At 41.8% G+C, this 23636-nt stretch overlaps 1 protein-coding gene across 4 annotated transcripts; it reads left to right on the top strand.

Annotated features, from left to right (window-relative positions):
- Positions 1-38: 38 nt before the first annotated feature.
- Positions 39-22758, top strand: GNPAT (glyceronephosphate O-acyltransferase). Of its 4 annotated transcripts, none has more exons than XM_053382463.1 (17): positions 101-211; positions 2930-3074; positions 3889-4077; positions 5714-5890; positions 7187-7316; positions 8735-8862; positions 9096-9171; positions 9360-9511; positions 10303-10433; positions 15133-15356; positions 17164-17409; positions 17950-18029; positions 19956-20096; positions 20922-21021; positions 21114-21207; positions 21408-21469; positions 22190-22758. In XM_053382463.1, exons 2-17 carry the CDS (start codon positions 3012-3014, stop codon positions 22231-22233), a joined length of 2037 nt encoding a protein of 678 aa, XP_053238438.1. In that variant the 5' UTR covers positions 101-211; positions 2930-3011; the 3' UTR covers positions 22234-22758. The 4 variants fall into 4 exon arrangements, with proteins under 4 accessions (XP_053238440.1, XP_053238439.1, XP_053238438.1 ...); XM_053382462.1 differs by having other exon boundaries at positions 3886-4077; XM_053382465.1 differs by lacking the exon at positions 2930-3074 and having other exon boundaries at positions 39-211.
- The last annotated feature ends 878 nt before the right edge of the window (positions 22759-23636 follow it).

Below are 23636 nucleotides of genomic sequence, written 5' to 3'. Positions count from 1 at the left end.
CCCTCCTCCTGAAGTCCGCGCTGGAAGAGCCGCCGGGCAGGGAGGCGAGGAGGACGGGCGCAGGGGCGGGTTCATGGGCTCTGCCGGCCCCCGGAGGAGGGAGCCAGCTGGGAAGGAGAGGGCTTAGCCAGGCAACGGCTGCCGGCAAGAGAAGCTGGCCATGGCGGCTGCAGTCGGTGGCGCCGTCCGGCGAGGGACCCCCATGTACTCGGTAAGTGCCTCCTGTCCCCTCAGCTCCTCCGTGGCTGCTGCTCCGTGGCTGGGGAGGGTGGGGCGGCATTGTGTGCTGGGAAGCCCCATGGGAAAAGGAGAGCGGCCGGGCCCTGCTTCCTCGTCAGGGCTGGGAGGGAGGCGCGGCCGCCCCTCGCTGACCTCTCCGCGTGAGTCTCTTGGTTGTGGGCAGAAGGTCCGCGCGATGACAGGCAGGTTGCAGTTCGTCAGGGTGCGTGCTCTTTCAGTGCTGGGACACGGGGAAAGGAAGACGGGGAACTGCACCTGCTGCATTGCTGCCTACCTGACAGCTGTTCGGGGGCCACCGCTCCACGCCATAAACAGCAGGCAGCTCTCACGTGGAGCCCGCCTGCTCATGTGCCAGACATGCTTACTGGGCTGTCACAACACAGAAGTGCAGGGTCTTTTGTGCATGGGCGCTGATATCCCGAAAGAAAGAATCGTTGTCCGTTTAGACAAGAGACATTAATATGTTGAAGCCTTTTTGGCATGGTCGCTTGAAGATAGGCTCTGTGTGTGGCAGGGCTGTGAGTATGGTTACTAGGGTAAATAAGGGTTTTTAACTTGGGAGGAAGCTCCACTGAACTGTCACTTTGGCTGTCGCCCCACCGCCTTCCCTCATCTACTGTAAAGCCTGTAAGCCTCTTTTCCTTCGCCAAGAGCAGGGAATAAACCTGAGCTATGTGGACACAACTGATTTGAGCAATCTCAGGCAGCAGGGATTGCACAGGAATGGGGATCTAGGCTGCTTCTTTAATCATAAGGGTTTTTTTACTGCGTCAAAAGAAGGTGGACAGTACTGTCTTGAAAGGGAAGTGTGTGCATTTTCTTCCTACAGTCCCTATCCTGCTGCAGAACATAAACCAGTGCTGCAGGTATTGCTGAATTTTGCGGTAGTATGTTTCACTCAGTTTTGTTACACTTGAACTTGTATGTACTCTTGCAACAGTCCTTCAAATAGCTGGCTTATCAAGATGCTAAAAATTCCCCTTCCCTTGAAATGTAGGAGGAGATACCTGTACAGACCAGTGCTTATAATTGGTAGAAATCCTAACATGTAATGTAGTACTGCCAACCACATCTCAGAAGCAGTGTTTGAAACTCCCATTGTTCTAGGTGCCTTTTGTGACAGGGAATTTCATTTACGTGAGCAGTTTCTGAGCTCTGGGCGCAGTACTACACCTACGATTTCAGATTAAAACTGCAGAGTGGACGGAAAGGAGGGCTTTTTTCTGCCTCCCCACTTCCAGCTACTGTATGAAGACTGGGAAAGAGACCCTCTTAAGAATATTGGGGGGGGGGAGGCAGGGGAAGGACTAGACCATGTGAAAATATTTTAGCTGCAGTTTATTCATTTTCAGCTTTGTATTTTTGTTATAAAAAAGTGCACCTAGACATTCTGTTGTTGCGCCCATAACCTAGGTTTAAGGTGCCATTTAGCTCCTAGCTTTCATATCTGAGTTTCAAACACTGCTCAGAACCAATTGAGAATAGGGAAGGATGCATTCTCATGAGAATAGTTTGTCCGTTTGGTAACAGATAAATCTGTAGTAACCAAAGAAACTTGCACTCCTTACAGCTAGTTCTGTATCTTTGGATTTTTTAATTGCAAACTCCACTTATTTATAATTCCTTGTTCTCAGTGCTCTGTCAAAGAAAATTCCCACAAAAAAGAAGCTGAGTGGGGTGGTATTTGTGACTACTGCCATCCTGGAATAGGGAGCTTAATGTCAAAGGCTTAAACTACAGCAAGCCAGGAAAGTTGTTAATGTAGTACCTCTGTACTGCCTTGCCTTAGTCCTGTCTTTATGTTAATGGCAGTATGGTGGTGCTTTAATGGATCCAGTCATCTAGGCTGGCTTTTCGCAAATCCATTTCTTTCAGATTGGATTGGGATGTGCGCACAAATTTATTTATTCCTGCATTGCAGTGGTTTGGACTAGATGACCCAACTCTACAATTCTATGATTCTATGCTGGAGCCTTTTTTCATCGAATAAGCAAATCAGTAGGGATTTTCTATAGCAGTAGCAAGTTTTGCCTCCAGTATGTCTCTTGTGCAGTGTTGTTCTTGTCTGAAACAGGAAGACTGACAGAGCAATCCTATTTAGGTCTACTCAGACTGAGTTCAGTAGGACTTGTTCCCATGGAAGCTTGTAGAAGATTGCAATCTTAGTCCTCTGCCACGCCTTCCTAACCATGTGCCCCAAGTGCTAGTGTAAGAATTCCTACAGATGCAGAACAGAGCCATACACCTATGTTGGGTATACTTCAGTTCATCAACACAGAACTGAAGATACTGGGGGCTCAACAATGTGAGCAGCACTTGTGAGTACGTATGCATCTCATGCTGGGTTGAAGAAGCCACTATTGGATAATGTATATATGGACACATTTGAAGCATCCTTATATAGTCACACCACTGATGCATCTAGCCTGGTACTATCGATTCTGCCTGGTTGTCCAAGGTTTTAGGCAAGGATCTTCTCCCAGCTCTGCTGTCTGGGACCCTCTTAACTGGGAATGCCACTGTTTGCACTTAGGGATCTTCTCTATCCAGTATGTGCACTCTCCCACTGAGCTACTGTGCCTTCCCAAGGGATGCAGGTTAATCTGTAAATCTTCTTTCATTGACACACACAACAATTTCAAATGCACAGTTCTCCTGTTTGTAGAAATTACTGCATTTGTTTTTTTAGTACACTTGTGGCAGTGAGGTCACTGGCAGTTATTGGCTGAATTGGTGTGGACATTCCAACTTGTGAATGTTCCAAACTGCCCATGGGACAATGCTGCCTCAACGCTTTCAGGGTGGAGAAAAACTCTGAAGAAACTCCACTTAAGGTCAGTAAGGGCTGTATGCTATGGTGGGGAGGGAGACGGAATACCAAATGAACATGGAACAAAACTGATGGACAGATAAAGAGGTACTCAAGGAAACAATTGACAATGGAGAGATGGAATTGAGGGAGAAAATAGGACAGAGGCAATGCATAACATTGAGGGAGCTAGAAGCCAAAAGATTTGTGTATGCTATTGACAAGAAGGAAGTGGATATGCAAAGGATGATTTGGAGAGCTTGGGGACTGTGGGTAGCACTGGGGTGCTAAGACTATAGTTAGATTCTGATGCTCTTTTAATATTTGTATAAAAGGGGAGTGTTGCCAATTGTTCCTTCTATTTTCATGGCGGCATTTGTTACCAGATGACAACCCTTATGGACAATAAAGACCATGTGAAGAACTGAATTTGCCAAACTAATTTAAACCAGCCAGCCAGCTCCTTGATTGTAAAACTCAGCTATTAAGTCTTGTGGCTCATTTGTGTAGGTTGAACTCTAATTAAATAAAAGCAAATATTACAAAATGGTTTCATGATAGCAGAGATAAGGGATTTCATGAAAGTAAAGTTACTGGATTTCATAACAGCAGAGATAAAGGATTTCATGATAGCAGAGATGTTGCTAATTGTACATTTTACTGTCATGACACCATTTTCTCTGACAAACCTCAGAAAGCTATTTAGTCCTATACACAGTTATGAGGGAATAAGTCCTATTGACTTTATAAGGACTTAACTTCAGAGTAGATATGCATGAGATTGCACTGTGCATGGATTAAGTTACTGTCTGATTCTTCATTCATTATGTTCCCAGCAGAAAAACCTCACATCAAAGAAAAAAGATGATTTTGAAGATATCTTGGAAGAGAGGCGGCAATCCAGTGACCTCAGATACGCAATGAAATGCTACACACCTGTAGTTTATAAAGAACTTTCTCCCTGTAAGCCAAGTGCCATTAAAACTATTGTTCTGCAATCTGAACAAGTTCAATATGTCATCAAACACGTGAGTAAAAAATTGTTCTTACTTCAGAAGTTAATGTACCGTATTTTTCGCACCATAGGACGCACTTTTTCCCCTCCAAAAATGAAGGGGAAATGTGTGTGCGTCCTATGGTGCGAATGCAGGCTTTCGCTGAAGCCTGGAGAGCGAGAGGCATCGGTGCGCACCGACCCCTCTCGCTCTCCAGGCTTCAGGAAGCTATCCGCAAGCCTTGCAAGCCCGGCGGGAGTTCCCGCGGGCTCACAAGGCTTGCGGGCAGCAGCCTGCAGCCCTGGCGAGTGTCCGCAAGCCTTGTGCGCCCGGCGGGAGCGCGCGAGGCTTGGCGCGGCAACCTGTCACCAGAAGCACGGGGAGCCCTCCGGAGGGCTCTCCGTGCTTCGGGCGAGTGTCTGCAAGCCTTGCGCGCCCGGCGGGAGGTCCCGACGGGCGCGCGAGGCTTGGGGCGGCAGCCTGCAGCCCGAAGCACGGGGAGCCCTCCGGAGGGCTCTCCGTGCTTCGGGCGAGTGTTCGCAAGCCTTGCGCGCCCGGCGGGAGGTCCCGCCGAGCGTGTGAGGCTTGGGGCGGCAGCCTGTCACCCGAAGCACGGGGAGCCCCCCGGAGGGCTCCCCGTGCTTCGGGCGAGTGTCTGCAAGCCTTGCGCGCCCGGCGGGAGGTCCCGCCAAGCGTGTGAGGCTTGGGGCGGCAGCCTGTCGCCCGAAGCACGGGGAACCCTCCGGAGGGCTCTCCGTGCTTCGGGCGAGTGTCTGCAAGCCTTGCGCGCCCGGCGGGAGGTCCCGACGGGCGCGCGAGGCTTGGGGCGGCAGCCTGTCACCTGAAGCACGGGGAGCCCTCCGGAAGGCTCTCCGTGCTTCGGGCGAGTGTTTGCAAGCCTTGCGCGCCCGGCGGGAGCTCCCGCCGGGCGCGCAAGGCTTGGGGCGGCAGCCTGCAGCCCGAAGCATGCGGAGCCCTCCGGAGGGTGCCCCGTGCTTCGGGCAGGTGTGCGCAAGGCTTGGGGCGGCAGCCGCGGCTGGGGGGGGAATAATTTTTTTTATTCATTTCCCCCCCCAAAAAAAGAGGTGCGTCCTATGGGCCGGTGCGCCCTATAGAACGAAAAATACGGTATTTGTAGGTCTTCTTTGAGCAGCACCCTTGTTTACTGCCAGGTTTTTTTCTACTCATGAGGCTATTGCTTTGATTTTCTCAGGGTAGAATTTTGTTTCTTTTCTTTCCCTTGTAGTAGAAATTCCTCAAATTGCATAATCATCTATACTGTTTTCTGTGTCTTGCTCAGGTGGAGGTGGTCTTTTCAGCTGAGAGAGTTTTATTGGATCGGCCTTTGCATGATTTGTGTAATTCATATGTGCTTTGAAATGGAGTGTTTCAGGGATTTATAACTTTATCAACAGGTGGGGCTTTCCCCATAACTGTATCTCCATAAAAGAAAAGGATTACCCTATTTTATTTGTGCTAGTCACACAGCTGTTAAATCCCCAAGGCATAATTTCCTTTGCACCTGCACTTGTAGTTCTTGCTGCAAGAGAGTAAACCTCTTCAACAATTCTTACTTGCCACATACAAAGCAACTATAGGCCACAAACAATCTTCAAAATGTCAGAGACATTTGGTTTTTATTGACTACTGCTCTTCATCTTTCGCATAGCTATCGAAAGAGACAGGTGAATCACCTGACATCATACAAGAAGAAGCAGCAGAAATTCTGGACGAGATGGCGCATAGCATGCATATGGGTGCTATACGGTTTTTTGCTTTCACACTGAGCAAAATATTTAAATCCCTTTTCAAGAGCATCTGTGTGAATGAAGATGGCATGCAGAAAGTAAGTATGTGTATGAAGGCATATGGAAACACCATCACAATCAGAATGAATCTGTGGCCATGTTGACTGTAGTAACCACATTATAGTGTGACAGTTTGACATACTGATTGTCCCTGAGGTGGCCTTTTCAGAACCCTTGGGTTGTACCCATAACTAAAGAATTACCATGTTCATGGCCTTGTGTAAGTGGACCAAAAAGCCTATCAAGGCCAGCTTCCTGTTCTCACAGTGGTCAACCAGATGCCTATGAAAAGCCCACACTAGGGACATGTCTGCTGCAATGCTCCCCAGCAGCTGGTGGTATTCAGAAGCTTACTGCCTCCAACCCTAGAGGTGGCACATAGCTATCCGAGCTAATAGCCACTGGGAACCTTGTTCTCCTTGGATCCAAACTCTTTACCTTAAGATGTATAAAAAATGACTAAGGAAAATTGTTCTTTATTTGTAGAAGCGCCTTTTCATTTTTTCTCTCGTATCAGCTTTTGATATGCAACTATCAACAAGCATGAGTTTGTACGAATTTTCATGCCAATGTTAATGTGGGGTTGGAATCAATGGCCCAATAACTCTACAAGTCAACAGGTTGTTTTTCGAATCTGCGCAGCGAAGTGAGCTCCCGTTGCTCTGTCCCAGCTCCTGCCAACCTAGCAGTTCGAAAGCATACCAGCGCAAGTAGATAAATAGATACTGCTGCAGCAGGAAGGTGAACGGCGTTTCCATGTGCTCTGGCACTTGTCACGGTGTTCCATGCGCCAGAAGCAGTTTAGGCATGCTGCTCACATGATCCGGAAAGCTGTCTGTGGACAAACACTGGCTCCCTTGGACTGAAAAGCGAGATGAGTGCTGCACCCCATAGTCGAATTTGACTGGGCTTAACCATCCAGGGGTCCTTTACCTTCTTTTTTTAACTTTTTAATATAAAAAGATTGTGCTACTGCAGGCATGCCATCTTTTTATGCAATCCCAAGTGATCTGTGGGAGATACTTAGGACAGCAGCCTTACATAGAAGTAATTAGGTGAACCTTGTGTGGGCCAAGCTTATTTCATTCACACAACGACTGCATGCAACCCAGAGTAATTAAAATGCTGAAGTAGAACTTCTGAGGTCTGACTTCCCTGCTTCTGTTATGTTTAAGTCATCATAAAAGTTGATGCTTTAGTTTATTATTCAATCATCTTCTCTAAGGAAAAATCTGAAAGAGTTGCAGAGAATATTGTGGCCCTGTGCTGAAATTAAAGAAAAAGACAACTCAAGATTCCTTCATAGTGATAAATGGCATTTTGTTCTTCGTTAGTTACAACAGGCAATACAAGAGCATCCCGTTGTTCTGCTGCCCAGTCATCGCAGCTACATCGATTTTCTCTTACTATCTTATGTGCTGTACACCTATGACTTGGCTTTGCCTGTCATTGCTGCAGGAATAGGCAAGTATTTCCTTTTAAGCAAAACATTCTTAAAATAGCCAGAATTTTGTAATGGCGCAATCTGGATCGCCCAACGTGAGCTTGGATCAGACTGCTATAAATGTGTGTGTTGGTCGTCTTACTGTGCTTGCAATCTCCCATGGATTTGTACAGCAAGGAGGCTGCACAAGGTCAGGCCAAAAGGGAACTGATGAATGCAGGGATTCCTTGATCCCCCGGTAGGAGGGAAAATAGCCCGTCCCGAGGGAAATCGTAGTGGATTTTGTTCTTGAAAACCTGTGAATAATAATAATAATAATAATAATAATTTATTATTTGTACCCCGCCCATCTGGCTGGGTTTCCCCAGCCACTCTGGGCGGCTTCCACAAAGACCAAAAATACACTAAGATGTCACACATTAAAAACTTCCCTGAACAGGGCTGCCTTAAGATGTCTTCTGAATGTCAGGTAGTTGTTTATCTCTTTGACATCTGATGGGAAGGCATTCCACAGGGAGGGTGCCACTACCAAGAAGGCCCTCTGCCTGGTTCCCTGTAGCTTTGCTTCTCACAATGAGGGAACCGCCAGAAGGCCCTCAGCGCTGGACCTCAGCGTCCGGGCAGAACAATGGGGGTGGAGACGCTCCTTCAGGTATACTGGGCCGAGGCCATTTACGGCTTTAAAGGTCAACACCAACACTTTGAATTGTGCTCGGAAACGTACTGGGAGCCAATGAGATCACCAGTGTGAAGATAACCCTTTTGGATCTTCAAGATAGCTCTCTATTACAAGTAGGAGTGTTAATACACTTGAAGCTTAATTATAAGCATTTAAAACATAAGATGCAATTATGCATGTCATTTATCAAAGGCTTGTGTACATTGACACAACCAGCAGAAAACCAGGGTAGAATACCAAGGCTTCCATAACACAAACCCCTTACAAAGCAAGCCCATTGAATTCATTGGGTCATAGCCAGAGGAGTGCCAGCAGACCTGCAGTGGTGCAAAGGATGTGCACTGGCAGAACTTTTCTCTCCTCTGCTCCACCCACACCCAAACCCACCAACTCCAAAGCATCTTCCAATCCTCTGCAGCTGATTTTGGGGGCCCATAGGGGGCTACAGGCGAAGAGAGACGGGAAAGTTCCATTCCACTAGTGTATGTCCTTTGTACTAGCAGGGAGCCTTGGATATAGCCTAAGGTGTTTATTCTTATTCTATGACTTATTCTTATTCTATGACTTATCACCCTATGAACGTTATGTAATTTGCTGCCAAATTATATCCTCTAAATATATTTTTGAAATTTTGTTTCTGATACACTACCCACATAAGTGGTTGACTGAATCTCTGTGTGTTTTGCATTCTGCTTTCTGAATGGAGTACCACTTTGAAACACCAAATGATTTCGCTACTCTGTTTTGTGCCTCTGCTAGATTTCTTGGGAATGAAACTGGTTGGTGAGCTGCTACGAAAATCAGGTGCCTTTTTTATGCGACGTACATTTGGTGGTAACAAACTCTACTGGGCTGTGTTTGCTGAATATGTGAAAACTATGTTAAAGGTAAATAACTGCAATTTTATGTTGAGTTTTAATACTTGCTCAGGTTTACTTTATTTCTTTATTTGTGGTTGATGCCACATTTGGTTATACTTTGTTTGACCCAAGTAGCTTCTAAAATATTCATTTTTTAAAATAAAAAAAATAAACACCACTTAGATTACTTACTTAAAAATGAGTTAATAGATTTCCTTGTGTTTGCTAATGGTTACGTTTTTGTCGTTTTTGTCCTAAAGAATGGATATGCTCCCGTTGAATTTTATCTTGAGGGGACAAGAAGCCGCACAGCAAAGACTTTGACTCCAAAGTTTGGTATGTTGGTCATAGAATTCCAGCCTTTGTCACAGAACTAGACAATTTATGTTCAGAATTGAGCCATGTGTTCAGCACAAATGACATGCTATAACTTATCATGCTCTCTGTAAACAATCTTGATTTAATTTTTACATGAATATTATGCATTTATTTTCATACTAAATAACATAATTTTCTTCTTACAGGTCTCCTCAATATTGTGATGGATCCTTTCCTTAAAAGGGAAGTGTTTGACATTTACCTTGTCCCAATCAGTATCAGCTACGAGAGGGTATTGGAAGAATCCCTTTATGCCCGTGAACTTTTAGGAGTCCCTAAACCAAAGGAATCTACATCGGTAAGAAAGCAGGTTCAAATTATTGTAGCCCAATGGATGGAATCTTGGGCATTTATTCTGGGTTCATATCTTGCTTGGCCTTAAATTCACTGTGGCCTTGTTTGGTCATAATGCTACACAATGGTTGACAATTACAAGAACTGGTCTTGGGCTCATTTGTTACTCTCTCCGCCTTCAATGTGGCTACAAGAAGAAATTTGGAAACTTTTGCTTCTGTTTTAAACTAAACTTAGCCTGCCATGACATCCAGACCTGGACAAACAATGGTTAAGTATGGTTTGTTGAAACAAGCTAACTGCAAGCCATATGGTTACATCCATCATTCGTCATAATTGAAGTAAACCCATTTAAATCAATGAGATTGGTTGACTTAAAGCCCATTAATTTTAATGGGTCAACTCTGAGTTGGCTGCAACCTATATTTTATGAAGTTGCTTTATTTTAACAAACAATAGTTAAAATCTGGTAACTGTAAAAGAAGCAGCAACTTCTGGTGCTCTTTTTGCACCTGTGCTTGTAAGAGGTGGATGCATGCAAACCATGACTTAGTGTTGCATTTAAACATTGCCTGGCTGTCAAGGGCAATTTCCTACCTCAATCACAGTTTCCTTCCTATAGAAGAGAAAAAAATAGTCATGTGCCTCAAGGTTGTGAGGATGAATAGGCTAAGAATCCTAAGGTAATCATAAAAATTGCAAACTGATGCTGTAGAAGCTATGATAAAATAATAAATGTAGTATATCTGCATGTATCTTTGCTGTTGCACATGTCTCAAGTTTTATCCTTTGTAGGGACTCTTGAAAGCCAGGAAAATCCTGAGTGAAGATTTTGGAAGCATACACATATTCTTTGGACAGCCTGTATCACTCAGATCATTGGCAGCTGGGAGAATCGATACCTGTTCATTTAACTTGGTTCCAAGGTATTACAATGTATGATATATATATTTTAATAGCTTGTGGGGAAATTAGCATGAGTCTGTTTTTCACTGCAAAATTTAAAAGTGCTCATTAGCTGGGTAGTGACGCTACCCCTTTTATCACAATATTTAGTCATAATTTTACTGTATCAGACAAGTCTATTAGATCATTCATTGGTCCTACCTTCAGCATTGGTCAGATCTCAATATTTGAGGGGCATTACAGTGCGAATGCATCATGGGGATGCTGATCCCAAAATAAAGCATTCCTGAACTCATTTATTACTTCCTGTTGATGTAAATACTGTTTATTTTATTTTATTTTATTTATAAATTTTTATTCATATTTGCACATATATACAGGAAAAACATAAACAAAAAATCCACCACATACCTTATACAAATTATATCCACTTCACAAATCATAAATAAAATGCATAACTGAGTTAGTCTCAACTGAGCCTTGGACTTCCCTCCACTCCTTTGGTAAGTATTGAATAAATTATATAGTCACGTACTTTTTAACTCTTTTACATAGGCCTTTCCCGCTGTTAGAGTTATTTCAACCCCGCCAGTGTCACCTGAGATTTAGATTCCATATACATTAAATATTTCTTCCAATTATCATGAAATTTCTGTTCGTCTTGGTCCCTTAATCTTCCTGATATTCTATCAAGCTCAGCATAATTTATCATTTTAACCTGCCAATCACTTATGTTGGGTATTACTTCTAATTTCCAATTTTGTGCTAACATAATTCTTGCAGCTGTCGTAGCATATAGAAACAAGATCTTCTTTTTTAATTTCTTTACCGACCATTCCTAACAAAAAAGCTTCTGGCTTTTTGGGAAATGTATATTTCAAGATTTTTTAAAGTTCATTATACACCAATTCCCAAAAGCCTCTCACTTTGCAACACAACCACCACATATGGTAGAGGTCACCTTCTACCTCTCTACATTTCCAGCATCTTTTATCCTTCAACTTATAAATCTTCGCTAATTTCACTGGTGTGTGATACCACCTGTAGATAATTTTCCACAGGTTTTCCTTTAGTGCCGTGCATGTCGTAAATCTCATATTCTTGTTCCATAGTTCCAACCACCTCTCAAGGTCGATGTTATATCCAATGTCTATCGCCCACTTAGTCATGGCCTCCTTCACCTTCTCATCTTTTGTATACCACTCCAGCAAAATATCATACATCATTGACAGTGTTTTGTTCTTACCTTCTATAACTTCTACATTAAATTTGGATTTTTTATCTTCAAATCCTACTTTCTTTTTGTCTTCTTTTAGCAGGTCATTTACTTGGTGGTATTGCAACCACCCTGTAAATAAATTTTTGATCTCTTCATATGGTCTAAGTTTAATCCCTTGATCTGTCTTCCAAGTTAGTTCTTCATAGGTGGCATTCTTCCCTTCCATGTTTATTTTTTTTATAGTTAACACCTCTATTGGTGAAATCCACCAAGGTGTCTTCCTTTCCAATATATTTTTATTTCTTTCCCATACTTGGAATAGTGGTCCCCTAAAAATATGATTTAGAAAGCCTCTATGAACTTTCACCTTTTCGTACCACAGGTACGAGTGCCACCCGTACCTGTTATCGAAACCTTCCAATTCCAAGATGTCCCTATTTTCCAATCTTATCCAATCCTTCAGCCACAATAAACACGCCGCTTCATAATATAAACTTAGATCCGGTAGAGAGAATCCTCCTCTTTCTCTTTGGTCCACCAATATTTTCATTTTTATTCGTGGTCTTTTGCCTTGCCAGATGTATCTCGCTAAGGCTCTTTGCCACTCTTTACACTGCTTTAGACCTTTTAGTACCGGAATGGTTTGGAACAAAAATAACATTCTGGGGAGAACGTTCATTTTGATAACCGCTATCCTCCCCAGAAAAGATAACCTCAATCTCTCCCAGATTTCAAGATCTTTCTTAATATTCTTCCAAGTGACTTCATAATTATCCTTATATAGGTTAATATTTTTCGCTGATATCCACACTCCAAGGTATTTCACTTTCTTTGCTGTCATAATTCCCGTCTTTTGTTCTAGTTCTACAATATCTTCCTTAGTTAGATTTTTAGTCAACATTTTAGTCTTATTTTTATTAATCTTGAGGCCTGACACCGCTCCAAACTCTTCAAATTTTTGCAAGGCTTCTTTCATACTATTTTTCGGGTCTTCTAGAGTTAATACAATATCATCCGCGAAAGCTTTTATCTTATGTTCTTTAGTCCCTACCTTAATCCCTTTCACTTCCGCTGCCTCTCTCAGTCTCTTAGTAAGTACTTCAAGTACTGTTATAAATAACAGAGGAGACAGGGGGCAGCCTTGTCTAGTCCCTTTAGATATGTCAAAAAATTCTGATGTCGAGTTATTTATTATTAGCTTAGCTTTTTGTTCATTATAGATAGCTTCTATACCTTTTCTAAATCTTTCACCCAGCCCCATCGTTTTTAGATTTTCTGTCAGGAAGCACCAAGAAACGTTATCGAAGGCCTTTTCGGCATCAATGAAAATCAAAGCGGCTTGTTTGTCTATTCTGGTTTCCAAATATTCAATGATATCTATCACATTTCTTACGTTGTCCTTCAATTGTCTCCCTGGAAGGAAGCCCGTTTGATCTTTATGGATTCTGTTATTTAATACTTTTTTTAATCTTTCTGCCATTACATCCGCAAACAGTTTATAGTCGTTATTTAATAACGAAATCGGCCTATAGTTTTTCACCTCTAAGGCATCCACATCTTTTTTAGGAATTAATGTAATATAGGCTTCCTTCCAGGTGTTCGGGGTCTTCCCTTCTTTTAAAGTATTGTTCATCACTTCACATAGGGTTGGGCTTATTTGATCACTTAATACTTTATAATATTTGGCTGACAGACCATCTGGCCCCGGCGCTTTACCAATTTTCATCTTTGATATTGCCTTCTCTCCTCCTCTGTAATCAACTGATTTAGTAATTCTTTTTCTTCGGTTGATATCTGTTGTAAATGATGTTCTTTCAGATAGCGTTCTATATCATAGCCTGTCTCCTTACCTCTTTTATATAAATCCTTATAGTATTTCTGAAACAACCTTTTTATTTCATTTGGGTCTTCCACTATCTTGTCTCCATCCCTTATCCTACAGATCATATTTTGCTTTTTCCTTTCTCTTAGTTGCCAGGCCAAATATTTCCCTATTTTATTAGCAGATTCAAAACTCTTCTGTTTCAACATTTTAACTTTCCACTCAATCTCCTGGTTTACTATCATAGAAAATTGGGCTTGTAATAACTTTATATTTTGTTTTATAGTCTCATCACCTGGCTTAATAGTTAATTGTCTTTCATTCTCCATTAACTGTACTAAAATCTCCTCCTTCTTTTTCTCTTTTTCTTTTCTTTGATGGCTGTTTTTCTGAATTAGAAAGCCCCTCATGACGGCTTTCCCTGCGTCCCAAACCGTTTCTAAAGCTGTCCCTTTATTTAAATTCTACTTGAAGTACTCTTCAATTGTTTCTTTTGCCTTAATCACTATCTTTTGATCATTAAATAGAGATTGTAAATACTGTTTAATGAGCATACTTCACTTTGTTGATATGAACTTTAAAATATTGTTACTTGAATTTTAGATATGAAAGTAAGCACCCCCAGGTGGTGTTGCTGCTGCTGCTGTTATTATTATTATTCACCCACCATTTGGGACCCGTAGGCACATTTGGAGTTTTGAGAGAGTGGCATATGGGCACTACCCTTTTGAGTTGTTTCTCTTCTTCCAAACCCCAGGTTACTTCCTTTCTAGAGGAAGTGTGCATTTATGTGTGTGTGGGGGGGGTGCATGTGGGTGCGTGTGGGTGCGTGTACACACACACACACGCTCTCACACACACATGCTCTCACTGTGTTTTTTTCTATGAGGTTCAGGTACAAGTTGGGTCTAGTTGAATGAATACAGGTCCTCTTGAATAAAATAAAAATAAAAATGTGTAGACTTCACTATCAAAAACACAGATCCAGTTTTTCCCAGTATCAGGAAAACAAGGCAGAGATACTCAGGAACCTTCATTACTTTTGCATTACAGTGGTACCTCAGGTTAACTACTTAATTCGTTCCGGAGGTCCGTTCTTAACCTGAAACACCACTTTAGCTAATGGGGCCTCCTGCTGCCGCCGTGCCGCCAGAGCACGATTTCTGTTCTCATCCTGAAGCAAAGTTCTTAACCCGAGGTACTATTTCTGGGTTAGCGGAGTCTGTAACCTGAAGCGTATGTAACCTGAAGCGTATGTAACCCGAGGTACCACTGTACTTTTGCATAGGATGACAACAACACTGTGGATGCAGTTGTGACCTATGATTTGATAGTGTTTTTGAGGAAATCCCTTATAAAATTACATGGAGCCATAAGGATCCATGCCTTGCATCCATGTTTTTGCACTATGACAACACTGAAAAAAAGCACTGGACTTTTAAATTGTATGGTTCAGTCAATGGCAGACAGGTGTGATCAGTAATATTGCTTGCTGGTGGGGGCGGGGATTCCATGCAAAAATAAATGCAATTTCACAGGTCCCTCACTCAGTGGCACTCAGAGGTCCTGTGGGATGGATGGAATATCCTTTGCAAAAAGAAATTTCGCAAAAGCAAACTGAATCTATATGGGAATACAAGACTTTGAATGCCTTTGCTCACTACACTTTTCCTTTTAGGCATATTCCACAAAAGCCATCTGAGGAAATCCAGGAATTTGCCTGTGATGTAGCCTACAAAATGGAACTCCTACAAATAGAAAACATGGTTCTGAGCCCATGGATATTAGTTGCTGCTGTCCTACTCCAGAATTTACCAGCTGTAGATTTTCAGCTTCTTGTTGAAAAGACACTTTGGCTAAAAGGTTTAACTCAGACATTTGGAGGATTCCTTGATTGGCCCGGTATGCAATGAACATTGTACACACATTTCCTTTTCTGAGAACAATGTAGCTTATGTTACTTTTTATGTGTTTGGGAACAGTGGGAGACTAGAATTTTCCTTTTAGGACTTTAAAACCAGTCTGATTCCCGCACCCCCCACCCCTAAATACATGAATGTTACTACAGCATATGATTACTGTCCTTCCTCATTATAAAAAAGATTTAAAAATTGCAGGAAAGGTTACTTATATTTGCGGTCACCATCTCAATTATAAAAGAGAACAAGACATGCTAGAAAGCAAGGTTTTTAAAAACAAAACAAAACCATCAACACAAAATGCACACACAACAACTATGAGGCAAGGTTAAGCAAGAGCCCTCCCACTAGGGCCCCACCCGACTGTGCTGATTTTGTGTTGTTTGAGCCTTGAGGCTGGCATGGGATGCAATCTAACTGAGTTTTGTATGGCAGACATACAATACCAGTGTCTTGCCATGACTGCTCAAGGAGCCACGTGGTTCAGGGCAGGAGAGATGATTCCACAAGGAAATGCAAATATGAAAAATACCTGAGCTTTGAAGCCAGCATAATTTTGAGCTGGAATACGAGGTTCTTGTAGTTTGCCTGCCTCCATAAGTCATTTATTAATTGGTCGCTATAAATAAGGTTCACAAAGGCTGAAAGTATACAATTGATGCTCTTACCTTGTGGTAACAGGGGTCTTCTCTTTCTCCCACTTTCACATTTCCATCTTTCACCTGATCATAAGTCTGTGGTTCTCTTAATTTTGAAGAAGCTCTGGTTGCTTTTACTACTTTGCAGTGCAGTGGAATATGAAGGGTACTTAACTTTGTGTCATCTGAAAATAGGATAATTTTCCACTTTCCTGTTCGAGGAAGGCAGATAATAATTGCATGCCTTTTTAAAGTTGCCAGTTTAGAAATCTCTTTGTCCTTACCAGCTTCCACCCTCTTCCAAATTCTGCCTCCAGTCAGAATGGTTACCTGCTGGCTCTCTCATCTGCCTGTTTTCCCAACCTTTCTCAAACTTACCAAGTTGTAGGGTGAGGTTGCGGAAGGGGAACAATAGCCAAAGACCACTTCACAGCTGTTCCATCATTACCAGTGTGAATTCTGTGGACTGCAGTTGTTTGTTCTTCCTAAGTCATTGAACAGAGTCCCCATTGGCAATGGAGGATCTAAAGATGTTCTGAAGCCTTCACCTTAGAGAACTGGAAACTTAGGAAATTTTTTGGCAAGACACTCCAGATGCTTGTTTTTTCTCCTTCTCCACCTCCCCATCCCAGCAACTTAGTAAAATTGCGAGTGCGTGGGAAGTAGGGCTAGTGATAGTGGGACCTAGGAAGGTAGGAACATAAGGAAGTGTTGTGGTTCAGTGGCAAGGCATCTGCTTTTCATGCAAAAGGTGTCAGGTTCAACCCCTGAAATCTCCAGGTAAGAGTGGGAATGTCACCTGTCTGGAAATGCTGGATAGCTGCTGCCATTCACTGTAAGTCATGCTGAGCTCAATGGACCAGTGACCTGGCTCAGCTTCCTATGTTGCTCAGTGGAGGAACTCCCCTAGACCAGCTCTTCTGAGCCTTTGGGAAGAATTGTCAGAAAATGCTTGGGCAACTGCTTCTGAGGATTCTCCAAAAAAAAAGGCTAAGATAGGCACAGCCTGCTCTGAATGAGACAGGCGCATTTTGCCCACCACTAGCTGAAACAATTCAGTTTTCCTGCCTCTTTCCTTGGTATTTTTCTTGAAAAATTCAAAGCTAAAATGGTGTCAGTTTTGGCATTTATTCCCAATTTGTCTTTTCCTAGATAATCTGTGTGCTAACAAAGCGGTGCGATCCAGTCTTGCTCTACACTCCAACATTGTGAGCCTTGTCAACGGGCAAGTGGTTCTCAATGACAAAGATATGGAAGCTGGCGCTATGGAAGAACTTGTCTTTAAGCAAGCGCTCGCCGTCCTCATGTGCGGGTCCTACAGGAATCAGCTGCTCAATGTCTTTGTGCGACCAGCCCTTGTAGCACTCGCGTTGCAAATGACACACTGTTCTAGAAAAGGTAAATTCATTGTCTAATATAGCAAATCTGTAAAGCCACAAATCTCTTCCTATAATGCAGTTATGTCATTTGCTAAACAGGCTTGTGGTGAGATTTTTGTTATAGCAGCTTCACTTCCTGTGACCTGACTAACTTGGTCATGCTTCAGATCATCCTTAATTTAACAGCTATGACGTGTGCCAGTGAACTGTCATTATCTGGTGAGCTAATTCTCCAGTAGCTGTTGATTGAAGGGGATGGTGCATGCCCTGACAACTTCCATTGCATAATTTAGTGTTAAGGTTAACCGCAATCCATCAACAATTCTGGGTTGTGAAATCCCCTGTCATTTCAGTAGACTTTGCGCAGAAGTAGCTTCTGATGATGGCACCTACCATTTCCAAGTGACTCTGCCATTCTTGTGTACATGTTCAGTTTTTATGCCATCGTTTAACATACATTATTATCTTAAAAAATGAGCACCTTGCAGACATCCTCTTTTAATAGTGAAACACTTTGAAAAAAGGGTTTATTCATGGGCAGTTGCATTTTGTTTTCCAGAGGAAGTCTATAGCAATTTTGCTTTCTGGCGTGATGTCTTCTCTGACGAGTTTATATTCTTTCCTGGAATACCCCTGAAGGTAAAGTATTGTGTGCGGTCCTGGTAGCTTAATATCTACAGGAGTTTCTCATGACTTCACTAAATAGTGAAGCCTAATGTGAATAGAGAGAGGGATCTTGAAGCTGTTATGATCTGCTGTTGGTAGTATTTCTGGCTGTAATTTTGAGTGAGTTTTCAATATGCTAGTCCCTCTTTTCCTTGAAGCAACATGGCTAAAACCCACTCCCATCAGTCCCATCTAGCATCACCAGTAGGCCAGGGATGATGCGAGTTGGAGTCTAACATCATTTGGAGGACCACAGGTTCCTCATCCCTGTTCTATTCCTTCTCATAAAATGACATCTATAATGTTTTAAGATGTTATGACTTCCTTTGCTGTAAAACCAAAGCTATGTAATGTCATCTTGTAGCCTCATTCTAGATGTCGCAACCTAATTTTTACACATACACCTGAAAGAGCTTGACAACTAACAGTCTGAAACTTTAACGGTCTGAAACTTAAAATAGCCCTAGCCAGTACAACAAGTAGGCATGGATGATGAGAGATGTAGTCCAATCTGGAGGATCACAGGTTCCCCATCCCTGCCATACAGATGTGTCTTATTCCTTACTTGGGGTGGTTTTCCCTCTCCCACCCCTTGTTTTCGGCTGCTTTTATCTTTACATTTATGTTCTGTCCCAACCATTCTGGTTATGCTAGAAGTGCATGCACAATTATTTTCTTCCTTCTTTTTAGTTTTTAACAGGGAAGTCTGTTCCGCCCAAACTTTCTCTGATCTATCTTCCATGTGCCGTTCTTAATACGGCCATAATTACATACTAGTCTGTTGTTCAGTTTGCTCTTGTGTAATCCCAATAATGAATTGTTTTCCCTGCCTCTTGAAAGGTCAGGTCTTCAACTGCACTTCATGCACTCTCACTACAAAAACTCAGGAATGCTTGGCCATCTAAGAGTACAGAGTGTTCGGTTCTAAGATGTTCAAGGAGCATCTCTTTGAATTACAAATCCCAGCCTCTTAATCTTGATGTAGTGTGCAAAGTGCTCAAACAAGCAGGAGTATTTGCAGTTGTTGCGCAATGCAAACTGAGAATTAGCTTCTGCTGCTGGCTGGGAACAGCTGTTCCGTTGGGACTAACTTGGTGCTAAAAAATCCAGGGTTATAATACAGGCAACATGGATTGCCTGATTATAATTACTGTTAAGCAGATTGAATTGTTTAAATTAAAGCAGTTTGGAGCAAAGATTTAAATGAAATTTCCCATTCTGAAATTCATACATATATATTTAACAAGCATGCACTCTAACTAATTTCTCCAACAGTTAAAGTTTGGTTTGTGATTAGTGTTATTATGTAACCTAGAGGCATAATTCAAAACTTTTGGTTGTGCATCCCATGTGCTGTTGTTTGCAGAATTTTGTCTGCTTACAGACAAGACAGTGACAAAATATGTGGCCTCAGCTTTTGTACGCCAGAGTACAGTACACAGATATTATTTTCTTCAGATAGCAGGTTGTACAATACATGCATATGCTTGCTCTACTGGAGGGCCTGCAGGAAATTTTATAGGCCCAGTTACAGAGTGTGTATGCCTTGGCTGTCTTGTCTTGAAAAACTGGTTTTGATTTGTGTAACCAGACTCCACTGTATGCAATTAACTTTATCACGCATCAGATTATTTTTATAGAATAAAACTATATTACTGTTTTGATATCGCAAAGGAGTCAGCTGCCATAAAATGTTAAAAACCATCTGTCTTTGCTGTGACCATAGTAACTGAAATACCTTTTCATTGAGATACCATTTAGGTATAATTTGAAAGTTAGAAACAGACTTGAGATACGTTAGACCTGTTTACTGGAGAAATACAGGTGTTGAATATCTGTAACTGTCTGCATGGCATTAAACCCATTGAAAAAACATAACCAATTTTGTTTAATCCCCAGGATTTTGAAGAAGGTTGTTTCTTGCTTACAAAATGTGACGCAGTTCAAGTCACGTCCCAGCAAGTTTTCATTACTGAGAAAGGAAACAATATAATCTCTTTCTTGACAGCAATGTTCAAGCCTTTTGTGGAAGGTTACCAGGTACAAAATCAACTGCAATGTTATTTTCACCAGTCTGTCTTCTATTCCTTTTGTGGGGAGTGACTTATTTATTAATATTTTGATGCTGGGGCCCACAGAGAAGGGCCTTTGGTAGGATAAAAAAGATAAATATATAAAGCAGAAAATGAGAAGGGCCTATGGTGAAAATCTTAACATGTGGGTGTTTATATAGAAGCAAGTGGCCTACACGCACCCTAAGCATTCTAAGAAAACAGGTTAAAACCTGTAGCACAGATTTTACTAGAAGTCAAACAAACACATGTCCTCTCCCACTTAGGTTTGTATCTCTTTATCAAGCTGACATTTAAAATTTAACTGGGTGGTGTCATTTATTAAAGGAAACAAAAATTGAATAAGCAAGTTGAAACTGGTATTACCTGCGGAATGAAGCCCTGCTGTACAGCGCTTACAGCTCTGCTCCCCCTGCCCTCGTGTGGGTTCCCATATATTTATTTCACAAGAACTATTGTGGTGTTCTGACAGCATCATCTCCCCCCCACCCAAATGCCATATGACAAAATTGCTTTGAAACCCAAAGTGGCTTTCAAAAACAGAGCTATGGCATGAGGAACTTAGCATTCAATGGGGGGGGGGGCGGCGGGGGGAAATCCAGTCCGGCTGCCCCTTGGAAGTAGCTCTTTAGAAAGCAGATCAACTCTTTAAAATGCTATGAAGTATTTTTCAACTCAGAATGTTACATTTTTATTACAAGTTTAGTTTTCCAATGACTATTCATGCAAGAGTGATGATCCTTTTGTTAATGTGCTTCTTAACCAAAGACGTTAATGGGTTTCTCTCCACTAGATAATCTGCAAGTACCTTTTAAAGGAATCGAATGAGACCTTTATGGAGAAGCAGTTTATATTTGGAGTCCGAAGCTTTGCTTCTGAGCTTCTCGAGGCAGGTGTGTGTTTTGTCTTTGGATGATGCAATTCTTTACTTAGCACTTGGGGTAAAAGAACTGAAGCTTTAATTGTTCCCCTTTCTCCTGTTTAGGAAGCACACAGTGTTACGATGTCCTGTCCTCAGACATGCAGAAAAATGCTTTGGCAGCTCTCGTGCGACAAGGCGTTGCATCAAAAACGAAAACGTGAGTACAAATTTTCTGAGAAGAAAGTTGGGGTATAAAGTCTCTTGCAAATTATACAGAGATTGCACAACTAAGCAGTGCCAGAAATTCAGCAAGGAGGGTTGCCAGTCTAATCTCAGTCAGGAGGGGCTTCTGTAGGCTTGGACTCACAACAGTGAATGTATTAATTATACGGCTCAGTTCTTTCCTTTTCTCCCCAGGAGTGATGGATTCTCTTACATTGTAAGGAAAGAAGCTCTAAGTAAAACTGCAGGAATGTTTGGTAAGTGTCCATTGGTAATGGAGAGTACTATGAAATCTGACGGAGATTTTTTGCCAAAGACTTTGCATGTGTCTTCTCCTCTTTTTGTTATTTCCCAAGTCAACAGTAGCTGAACAGTTTGTAAACTTCATGCAAGAGTAGGAGCTGTTTTTCAAATGTAAAATGTAGCATGCTGAAAACTGGGCCCTTGCAATATTGTCTTGACAGAGTCTCACTTTGTCAAGATCATCTCTGACCCGCAATAGTTCATCAGAAATACAGACTGAGTGAATCATGTATGGTCTCCAAAATGTTAACACTCTCCATGGCAGCTTTTACAGCCAAATAGGAGGTTTTTTATTATATTTCAGCTGATTGCCTCCTGGCTTAACCTTTTCAGGAGTATATGTCTGATATTCTTTAGTTTACCTTTACATTTTAAAAGTGATGGAAGTAATGATGGCAAAGACTTAGCATTACATTAGTGGATTTAGCATGAGGTGTAGCAGCTGACTGCAAGTAGTTTTTGCTTGAACATGCCCTGCCTGCCCAGTTCAATAATGGAGGCTCCTTTGCTTTTCCCAGTCCAAAACAGAGCTTCCTTCTAAGCTCCGATTCTGAGAGGTAGTTTTGTAACAAGTATTTTCCCTGCATAACTTTTTGTTTTCTTTAACAGCTTTTGTAAAGGAATGGTAGAGTGTTTCTCTCTCAGAACTAATGCACTCTGTATTCCTGTTACAGAATCTAGGATACCTGTAAGCAAACCGATGGCTGCAAGACTTTAATTTGAGCTGCTTGAGTGGCTTGCCTTATGCACACTAAAACTGTGAACGGCTGGAAGTAAGGCAGATTATGAACAGGATGCTAACTGAAGACTTAGGATACACTTCCCACCTTGAAATGTTACTACTGCTACATAATTGTGGGAGAAAACTCCTGACGTCCAGAATATTTCCATTGCCACTCAGAGAACTTTGTCAGCATTGATGATTAACATTCTTTTTTAATAAACGTGACTCCTTCCTTCACCCAGTTAGCATTTAACAGAATCACACTGTTAACGTCTGAAATGTTTGCCATAAGGAAATTGTTGCTTTTATATAATTATTTTGTTGTTGTGAAGAAATGTGATTGAACAACTAAGGACATAGCATTAAAAGCAATATTTAAGGAAAAGCATCATTGGCTGTTGTTGTACATAGGAAGAGATTATTTCATTCCTTTCAAGGATGTAATTCTCACAAAATGTCAATGCTGTAACTGTTTTTTCAGGTTTTGCAACTTTTAAGCATTAAAAACTAAGAACAGAATACTTTGCTGCTTTCAACTGTTGCACATTTGATGACTTCAGTGTAATGTGCATTGCGCTGTTTTTCTTCTCTTGCTGTAAGGTTTTATAAAAGCATATTGTCACTTACGCTTTTATTCATGTATGAATGGTATATACATCTATATATCTGAGTATGTGCCTGTGTGTTACCAAATATAACAGGGTTTCCTACTGCAGCCTTTGCAACCTGGTGCCTTCCAGATGTTCTGGGCTACAGTTGTGTTGGCTGAGACTACTGGGGGTTGGTGTATGGATGTAACTTCTCCACTGGAAAGCTTAAATAAGGGAAGGACCTGAACTTTGTCTGGTTGTGGGGAGAAGACATGAGTATGCAGTCCTATACATACTAGGTATATTTCATAAATTGGGCAAACTCATTGTGTGCTTATTGGAAATAATGTGAGTTGCTGATAATGGCTGATTTTTAGCCTTTGCTCTCATCAACAATACTATCTGTTTATACAGTGTATGCTTGTCAGGAGTGGGAGGGAGCAATATAAAAGAAAGCGAACATTTTGTCCCATTACCAAAATAATTTCTGATTTTAAAAATGGGGATGGGGAGAGAAGATAAAAGGGACTTGTCTTTGTGCTGGTTTGGATGGCTATATGTTGAAAAGAATTGAAAATAAAATTGGAAACAGTGCCAGTCCCACAAGAGAAGTAAGTGGAAGGTATTCATAGTTACTGAATTTCATGCTCTTGTGATAATGCAAACTGTTCCTTAATGTACAATGACCATAAGTATTAACCTAGTATCCAGTGCATCAGTACGAACTTGAAACACCATTCTGTTCTTGCAGGGAAGTGATCAGTACACCCCCCCCCCAAGGTGATCAATCCCCCTTCTCTAAGAAGC

This window comes from Podarcis raffonei, chromosome 3 (genome assembly GCF_027172205.1).
Source record: "Podarcis raffonei isolate rPodRaf1 chromosome 3, rPodRaf1.pri, whole genome shotgun sequence".
In the NCBI taxonomy this organism is placed as follows: domain Eukaryota; kingdom Metazoa; phylum Chordata; class Lepidosauria; order Squamata; family Lacertidae; genus Podarcis; species Podarcis raffonei.
The sequence above is the reverse complement of the archived record's forward strand: the minus strand, read 5'-3'. Positions and strand labels throughout refer to the sequence as shown.